Source organism: Vigna unguiculata, chromosome 3, assembly GCF_004118075.2.
Source record: "Vigna unguiculata cultivar IT97K-499-35 chromosome 3, ASM411807v1, whole genome shotgun sequence".
Lineage (NCBI taxonomy): Eukaryota > Viridiplantae > Streptophyta > Magnoliopsida > Fabales > Fabaceae > Vigna > Vigna unguiculata.
In genome coordinates, this window is record NC_040281.1 from 33,241,605 (window position 1) to 33,250,864 (window position 9,260).

A 9,260-nucleotide genomic window follows, 5' to 3' on the forward strand; every position below is an offset into this window, starting at 1 on the left:
TATCTATTCAGTGTTGGTTTTGATTTAGTGATTTTGGTGAAGCATAAAGTTGATAATATGTTTATGAATGAATTGTATAATTCTTTTAATCACTTTAGCTTACCCTTTTATTGTTTTGTGTGCTTTCTTGGTTACTGCTTTTGCAATAATCACTTAATTATATGAGCAGAGGAAGATACATATGAGGATACTCACTCCTATCTTGGATAGCAGTGGGATGGCAACTGGTGTTAGTTTTAGCTCATGTTTTGTTTAGAGTTGAAAATCTTTTAACTCTATTTTTTGGGATGTTGTAAATATAGCTATCATTATTATAGTTATTTTGGATGACTGTATTAATACTCTATATTGACCTCCTTATATTATCTGCTTTATATTATCATTATATATGATGTTTTGTTTAGTAGTATAACAACTATTAAATAGATGTTACACAGTCTTTCTTATAATTAAGCAAAAATATAAGTAATTTGTTTCGAGAAAATGATATACAAAAATATAGCTGCACAAATTCAATAAAAATTAATTTTATTCATTAATGCAAACGGCAAAACTTGCGAGAATACGAGATAATATTCAAATTCAAAGTGGCTTTTTACAATATATCATACAATTTTTTTTTTGGAAGCGGTGAGGTAAACACAGTATGTACAAATTAACACAAAATGTGTACCTATATACTCTCACCCTCACCCTCACCCTCTTCTCTCTAGCATTAAAGAAAATAATAAAACAAAGAAATAAAGAATTCAAGGCTATCCCGTTTCAACCTTGGATACTGTAGATGGCACCAAACCTCCAACACTGTTAAGTAGCTCCTCCTGGCACTCTCAAATAACATGTCCGTAACTGTAACATCCTGAACCTGCCATGCGGGTACCATGAAAACTACAAGAGTTAATTCCTCAGTCACTGACAGTATTTTTGTCAAGGGTGCCAAAGAACTCTTCAATCAAATTGGATGTAGGTAAGAAGTCTAAATCTGTACTTGGAGCAGGACATGTGTAATCATGATACCAGTCTTTAGTAACACAAGGATCCAACAAATAACCATGCTCCATCCCGTTGCAGGACAAATCAAGTTTTCCTTGCACACGCGGACTCTGATCACATTTAAATCCCTTAGCTTGCAAAGCAGAACTAGCATCACCAAAACCGTGAGAATGGCACGACGCCATATTGGCATCACACTCAAAGGACATACAGGAATCATCCTGGACAGCAATATCGTAGTTAAGAATCCTAGCACACCCATCGACATAATCGTCATGATTACTCAAAGACTCAACCTGTGAGTTCACCTTGCAATTTGATGATCTTTGATCAATCTCACTCTCTATCTCCGTCGTGTTTCCCATATCACGTCCAGTTAAACCAAGAACATTATCATCAGTTCCATCGTCACTGTTATCGTCTTCGTCAGAATAATTATCTTGATTTTCTACGTTGACATCTTCATCACCAAGAGATTCAATGGCAGAATCATCTGAATTTTCAAAACAAATAATTCCAGGGTTTCTTGTATTACATTCATCATCATCACTATCAATATCCAAAAACCTGGACCTGTTCTGAGTGGCCCTCCTCTGCAGCATAAAAACATTAAAATAGTAGCTGACTATTTCCATGCTGGTTCGAGAAGAAAAAGTGACTGACAAATGTTTCCAAAAGTTTCTACCCAATGATGCAGGATTGGTGTAGACAACCTCATGAAACATATCTTCTTCCTCTTCAGTCCAATGCTGTGCAACATCCTCTCCCATGTCACAAAATCCCAAGTTCACAAATTTCTCTTTCCCAAAAGTCTTCAACAAATTTTCACGTGCTTCCCTTACATGCTGTCTAACACATCTAATGGAGCCACGATCCAGGCAGTTACACTCTTTCCTGCCTTGTCCACACTCATTAGGTGAAGAATAAGAGCCAGAGTCATGCATTGAGAGCACAGAAATGCCATCGAGTCTCTCTTCATCTTCATCAACAGTATTGGCTGATACTAAGCCAGAGGAGGGACTGTCATAATTATATTTGCCCGCCCAAACAGGAATGGTAGCTTGGTGATTTGGACCAATGGGAACTGATTTTCTAGGTGAGCAATCAAAGCCCAAATAATCATCATCCAAAGGAACAAATGCTTTCTGGGGAATATCAAATTCCAGACAATCTGACGAAGCAGATGATAATGATGTAGCCCCAGAACCAGTATCATCCTCACCAGAACAACTGCTGAAATGACCGCTGGTTTGAACATTCTTGTCACCAGCATACGGAGATCCCTTGGCAGCATTTATTTCAAGTGGGTCATACCATTGAATATTGTAAAAGTCATCTTCACCACCACCTATGTACCCAAATGAAGAATATTCTTTATAACGCATCCACTATCAGACAGTTTTCAATCAGGCAAATTACAGCCTAAATTATGTTTAAAAAATATGAAAATAAATTAAAACAAAAGCATGTACCTGTAATAACTGTCTTTGCAAAGGCCTTATTAGGTGTAACAATATCATCTAATGAAACCGGTTCATTGTTGCTTTCAAAACGTTTTGCTTTGTTCAAAGAAAGATCCTCAAGTTCATTAGCCTCAAGACACCTCTTATACCCCATTCTGATTCTGCTATGCAGTAATCAAAGGTTCGAATTAGAAAACAAATTTACCACAGAAATAAAGGCATTTCATGCACAAATGACATTGTATTCAGAGGGGAATGTTTGCACTAATGCTCAGAGTATATATGTTGAGATGGAAAGAAAAATATATCACAATTGTTAGCTAAGATTTGTGAACATTAACCATCTACAAATATGTTCACCACAAAAGATTGAGAGAATTGTTCCAATTTGAAAGAATCAATAACTAAAGCTAATAAGCAATATGAAGGAGCTAGAATTTCCATTACTGTCACCTGCCGATAGGTGTATCAAGCTCAATACATATCTCTACTTTTTTAATTTTCATCAAAAAAAAACTTAGAAGTACTTACTAAAATAATATATACGATGAAAACCACCAGTCATAGCATTTTATCATCAGCATTTCTTTAAACTTCGGCACAGAATTATATCACATTTACAGGACAAAGCATCATGTGCTAATCATTATCGTGAAATTACCACACTAAAGGCACAGCAGCATATGAAAAGGAAACTTACGTACAAATTAAATGAAAACAAATGAATTTTAAGCCTAAGGAAATACATAACGACAATAAAGCAGGGATGAAACAAATCATTCTCACCTTGTTAATTATTTCAAATTCAAACTCAAGACCACCGGACAACGCAGCACTTGGGAGAACAGTTTAGGGTCAAACGAAAATCAAAAGCCTAATTGGATGCGGAATTACACAGAAAACGTCGTCACTTGATGCCAAAAGGCGTATCCCCCAATTAAATTTCACCAATTACAATAGGAACAGATTGTATTTCAAACCTAACCCTAGATTCTTGACTCTCTCCGAATATTATTAAATTGAAAACAATTCGACTACTACAATTTCGTCGGGTATGAGAAGCAATCGAACCCCTCAAGTAATTTACAGAAAAACGCACCAGAAATTGAAATATCAGAAAACCCTAAAATTGACCGGTTCGAAACCCTAGACTCGTCAACAAGTTCAGAAATTATCTCGAATTGGGAGGAAATACCAAGCAAATAAGAACCAAAACCAGTAGTTTTGGGAAATACACAAGGAAATACAGCGATCGTGTGACCTTAAAAAAACTAATCGAAACCCTAACCCTAGACCACGACAGGGATTGATAAAAGGGTCGCAATTTCGGAATCAAACGGAAGAAGGTTTCGGGAATTAAACGAAATAGGTATTCGATTGAAGAATTAGAAGCAATAATTAAAAGGAAATGGAAGATCGAAAGGGAGAAGATCGAAGGAAGACGGCGACGAAGAGCCAGGTACGGTTCGTGCTTTTCATTACGACATGGTCGGATATGAATGTCGGGCTGAAATACTCTCTTGGGTTGGGCCTCAAACAACCGAGCCGCAAAAACTGCCCAGTATTAAACTCTAATTACACCCCTTTTCCTTAGAGGAAAAAGAAAAAATTCAAAAGGTCAGAATTGTTATAAAAATTTATTTTAGATTTTCTTTTTGAAAACTTGATTAATTGGTGAAAACAATTATTTGTATACTCAAGGAATAAGGTAATTAAAGTGGAGGGTGAGATTTTCTTTTAAGAAGATTTTCTTTACACAACAGTATATATTATATTCGTATAATATTTTTTTATTCATCCAATTATTTATTTTATTTTTTATCTCTATTTTTTTTTGATAAAAAATCAACTCCGTACTATAAACTAAGAAATTGTCTCGGAACGGAAAATAATTGAACAATAACCCCAAAAAAAATCTTTATACTTTTTAATTTTATTTAGTTTCAAAATAATACATATGTAACATTCCAATTTCAGTAGCTTAAAGCTAATAAAAATAGGGAGTTTCATCATAGTTCCAAAACAGATAATTCAGTATACACAATATATTGATACAGTCTTACAAAAGATATGACTATAAAAATATATCACTTATACACTGAAACTAAACTAATAAACTCTATACTTAAACTGACCACTGCTAAAGCTCCCACTGAAAACCTCCTCCTCAGCCCTAAAACGATGGCTCTTCATCCTCCAGAAGTGTCTTTGACACTGCAACCACATCTGCTCCCACCGAATAGGTGATCATCGCAAAAGGAAACATACAGCACAAGACAGGAACACAAAAAGCAAGGGTAAGCTAATATGATTAAAGGAATCATGCAGTTCAATTATAAACAGAAATCATGCAATCTTTCTCTTTATCACCAGAATCATATAGACCACCACAACACATATACATGACTCTAGACTCAATATCCGGATTATGTAAGCGACATCGGATCTCTTGGTGGCTTGCACCTGTGACGGTTCTCAAACTCTCCAGAGTTTGGACACAAGGGGTTATCACTCAACCACTCCCAAGGTAAGTCCCGATCACGTCTGTGACTGAATCGGGTCCACAGACTAGGACCTCCTGCTACTCCTCCTGACATAATCCATTATGCTTTACATGAGCCTTAATGGTTATAGGAGCGTCAGGATACCAACAAAAACTTAGTCTTTATGTCTTTACATACACTAAAACATTCCTCTTAGAATTTCCCTTGAAATCCTAGTTCAACACTTCTTCTCATATTCTAACTTCATGCAATTTCACCACACATATTATCAGTCATAACAATTTATGCATATCGTAACTAAGTTCACATTTTAACATTTAAACATAGCTTCATCCATTAGAAACAGAGAAATAACACTCAGCTACAGAGGTTCTCGCCCAAGTTGGAAGGTCTCGCCCAGGCGAAAGGGCTCTCTCGCTTAGGCGGGTCATTCTCGCCTGAGCGAGACTCGAAACAGAGAACAACCCAAACTCTGCTGGGCGAATTCTCGCTCAGGCTAAGCTGTCTCGCTTAGACGAGAGTGACTCTCGCTCAAGCGAGACTGGCTCGCCTAGGCGAGATCTCGCACAGAAACAGGGGATAAGTTTCTGGTGTTTTCGCTCAGGCGAGAGCTGCTCGCTTAGGCAAAAATACCAAATTCCCAATCTATTCTCACATGCAACAGTAAAGAAATCTAGCACAATCCAAGCATACACTCAATTACACAGTTCAAGCACTCATACAACAATCAATCATGCAATTCAAAGTCATCAGAATAATTTCTATACGAATTCAAGTAAAACAGTTAGCTTCCCTTACCTGTTATCCTGTTTAGACAGTTTTATAAACGTCAACGCCTTAAAAATGTCAACACCTCTAACTCTACAGGATGCTCTATCTACACATAGAAACATCACAAGAACGATCAGGACATACCGTTATGATCACTGATCAGCAGAGACTCGTACTGATGATTAAAACGTCGCATGCAAGCGGAAAAGGGCTTGCATGCAACAAAAAATAGAAAAAGACTAAAAAGAGAGAGAAAACTTAATTTACGCGAACAGAGAAACTGATCGGTCCAATTTGAAGAGCTCGCCGAGAGGATCAATCCTACGGTCTCGGTTCTTCAATCAGACGACCAAAGAGACAGAACCTCTAGAGAGAAGTCAGAAGACTCTAGAAAAGTAATTTCTAGAGAGATCGTATGTTTTAAAATAATGAAACTTGTTTATAACAATTCTATTTATACTAAAACCTTTTCATATTAAAATAATCGAGTCTTACTATTTTTAAATCACTATCATTTTTAAAACATCATTTTATAGGACCTTACAAAAATATATATATAAAAAAGCCATAAATCCTAAGGGACAACTTATTGGTGTTTGTTCACCCTCAAAAATTAATGACAAGGAATTAACATTCTTACTCTTATGGTAACTGTAATTTAAAACATTTCTGACACTATTTATCATTTAACGTTATCCTTTTTTTTTGTAGTAACATCAATTAAACCCTATTAAAATGATTTTGTCATAATTTTAGCTCTCCTACATATTTTTATTTCCACGTAATTTTACAGATAATTAATTTCTGGTTGATTTTGAAACTCGCAAGGAATTTTTAACGAATTTATCTACAATAAATGTAGATTTGTTTTTCATAGCAACGTCCGTGAATTTCCGTGAAAAAAAATACACAGGTAATTTTCTTACGATATATCCATAGGTAATTTTATATATAGATAAAGAAAATGCAGCATACAGATCTAGCAGAGGAAAATATATAGAAAATTTCCGTAACTAAATACCAGGTTTTTTAGTGAGAGAAAAATTGTAGATTAACCCGTAGAAAAACTTTACAAAAGGATTTTAGACAAACCACAAATATTCATATAAATTCCTTTTTAAAATAATAGATACAGAACTTTGAAATTTTCAATATACATATTCTTCTGTTGCAATATACTAATAATTTTATTTAGATTGTGGAATATTAATACAATATTATTATTTGCGTCGGTGGAAAATTTTCAATAGTCTTCCAAAAAGAAAAATACGTAAGAATACTAAACCTAACAAATTGATTAGACAGATAAAGGTGGCGAAAAAGTCAACCTATATTTAAACGGGTTAATTATGTTTTTCTCCCTCACCTATTGTTAATTTTTGGTTTTAGTCCCTCACCTAACGTTTGCACTATTTCAGTCCTTGACGTTTTGAATTGGATGGAATTAGTCCTCAATTTTAAACTCCGTTAATTTCAATTGATACCTGTCAAATAGAATGGCACGGATCCGGTTCTCAGTTGACTTAAAAGTGACAAAAATCAACACGTGGGCTCCACCACCTTATGCATTCACGGATGGCCTTAATGGAAAGAGAAAAGAGAGAGAAAGATTCTAAAAGAAGTGGGATAATACCCACACATTCAACACTTCACCATAGTACACATGCAGACCACAACTTCACCTGAAATAAAATAAGGAAGAAAGAGAAAAGAATTATAAGAACCCACTCTCCTCCCACAAAGTGAAGAAAACTAAACCAACCCATGCAATTCTCCAATAACAAAACCAAATCATACTGCCCGAAAGGAATCCGTGAATTCCATTGCACCCCATGAACATGCCCTCTGCAGTTTATTATAAAAGGTAAGCCAAAAGAGGAAAAAAAATAAAATAAAAGAACCACCGCATGAACCCATGCAAACCAAATCATACTGCTGCACCATGAACCCACTTCTGCACCATGAACCCGCTGCTGCACCGTGTATATTCATGAACACTACACGTCACCGAGTCGCCGGCAGCCACTCCTCCGGAAACGCAGCCCTCACACAGGCAGCCACCATCCACGTCTGCACCAACTCTGCAAGGTTCCTCTCCAGCAGTTGCAGCCCCAAGTGTTCTGTGGTTCTTCTTTTGATTCATACATGTTTTGTGTTGTGGCAGGTGCTAAGCTTTAAAGGAGGGACAAAAAATAACCTCAACCTCCTCCTCCAAACTCCTAGTGGACCCCACCAATTCCTCCTCCTCCACCTCCTTCTGAAACCACTCCCGACTCTTCTTCCCGTAGTGCTCCCTCCCACCCAATCCCTCCTCCTCTATCCTCCTCGACATGAACCCAATCATCTCGTCCCGCTCCCCCACCTCCTTCTCCGCATGCGCCACGCACTCCTCCAGCTCCGCCACGCGCCCCGCAGGCGCGCGATCTGCTGCACTAGACGCTTCTCCTCCGCCTGCCACGCGTTCCGGTGCGACGTGAAGATCTCCACCACTCGAGCGTTCGCCTTCAAGTCCTCCTGCGGCCGCGACTTCATCTGGCGCAGCTCCTCCGCCGCCTCCACCGCCCGCAGCGATAGCATGCGCACCTTTCCCTGTAGCGCCGGCACCGAGTTGTTTGCCAGCGTCGCCAGAAACATGAAGAAGCTGAGCCCTAAATACGAACGCCGGCGAACATTTTACGAACAAATTATGATTATAAATCGGTTTATGCCAACGCCGGCGAGGCACGCCTATGGTGGGTGTTGTGGTGGTTGTCTGTGGTGGCCATATACTTTGAAGAAGAAGGCAAACCCTCACACGTTATCAAAAAATAATCATATGCAAAAAAAATTTAAGTTAACTGAGAATCGGATCCGTGCCATTCCGTTTGACAGGTGTCAATTGAAATTAACGGAGTTTAAAATTGAGGACTAATTCCATCCAATTCAAAACGTCAAGGACTGAAATAGTGCAAACGTTAGGTGAGAGACTACAACCAAAAATTAGCAATAGGTGAGGGACGAAAAACATAATTAACCCTTAAACGGGTTTGAAAGTAGATAATAGATAAAATTAATGTCTTGGATATAAAGATGACAAAATCACTTCCTGGGAAACTCAGGAGGATTTAATTGTAATGTGTGCAGCAGGTCTTACGTTCACACTTTTAGACGTGTAAGCCTTGCTTTCTTTTTAAGGATGAGTTTTAATATTTCATCTTAATTTTTAAAGTAAAATTTTATGTTTATTTTTATTCCAAATTTAATGGATATAAAATTTCTGTCTTATATTCATCTTTATTGAATAACAAATATATTTGTATTCATACTTATATTATTTTTTTCATCATTTTAATATTAATTAATTAATTATTTTTCTTTTATAGAGAAGTAAAAATTCCCAAAGTTACCCTAAATGAAACACAATATTATAAAAAAAAAAAGACGTACACACTATTATAAAAAAACGTATTTTAAGTTGGCAAATATTTTAAATTATTTTTCTTATTTTCTCTAAACATAATAAAATGTCATTTTTCGTACACCAATAAAT

At 36.7% G+C, this 9,260-nt stretch overlaps 1 protein-coding gene across 1 annotated transcript; it reads right to left on the reverse strand.

The window, feature by feature from the left end:
* Nucleotides 1-554: 554 nt before the first annotated feature.
* Nucleotides 555-3,947, reverse strand: LOC114178174. Its single transcript, XM_028063929.1, has 3 exons — nucleotides 3,243-3,947; nucleotides 2,466-2,617; nucleotides 555-2,341 (listed from the first exon to the last, which is right to left on the reverse strand). The coding sequence occupies exons 2-3, from the start codon at nucleotides 2,608-2,610 to the stop codon at nucleotides 906-908; spliced, it is 1,581 nt and encodes a 526-aa protein (XP_027919730.1). The 5' UTR covers nucleotides 2,611-2,617; nucleotides 3,243-3,947; the 3' UTR covers nucleotides 555-905.
* Nucleotides 3,948-9,260: the final 5,313 nt, after the last annotated feature.

Excerpts from the sequence above, each read along its gene's own strand:
- LOC114178174 (XM_028063929.1), bottom strand. The coding sequence starts at position 2,610 with ATGGGGTATAAGAGGTGTCTTGAGGCTAATGAACTTGAGGATCTTTCT. Across the intron at positions 2,342-2,465 it reads TGCAAAGACAGTTATTACAG|GTGGTGGTGAAGATGACTTT; the intron begins GTACATGCTTTT and ends TTGGGTACATAG.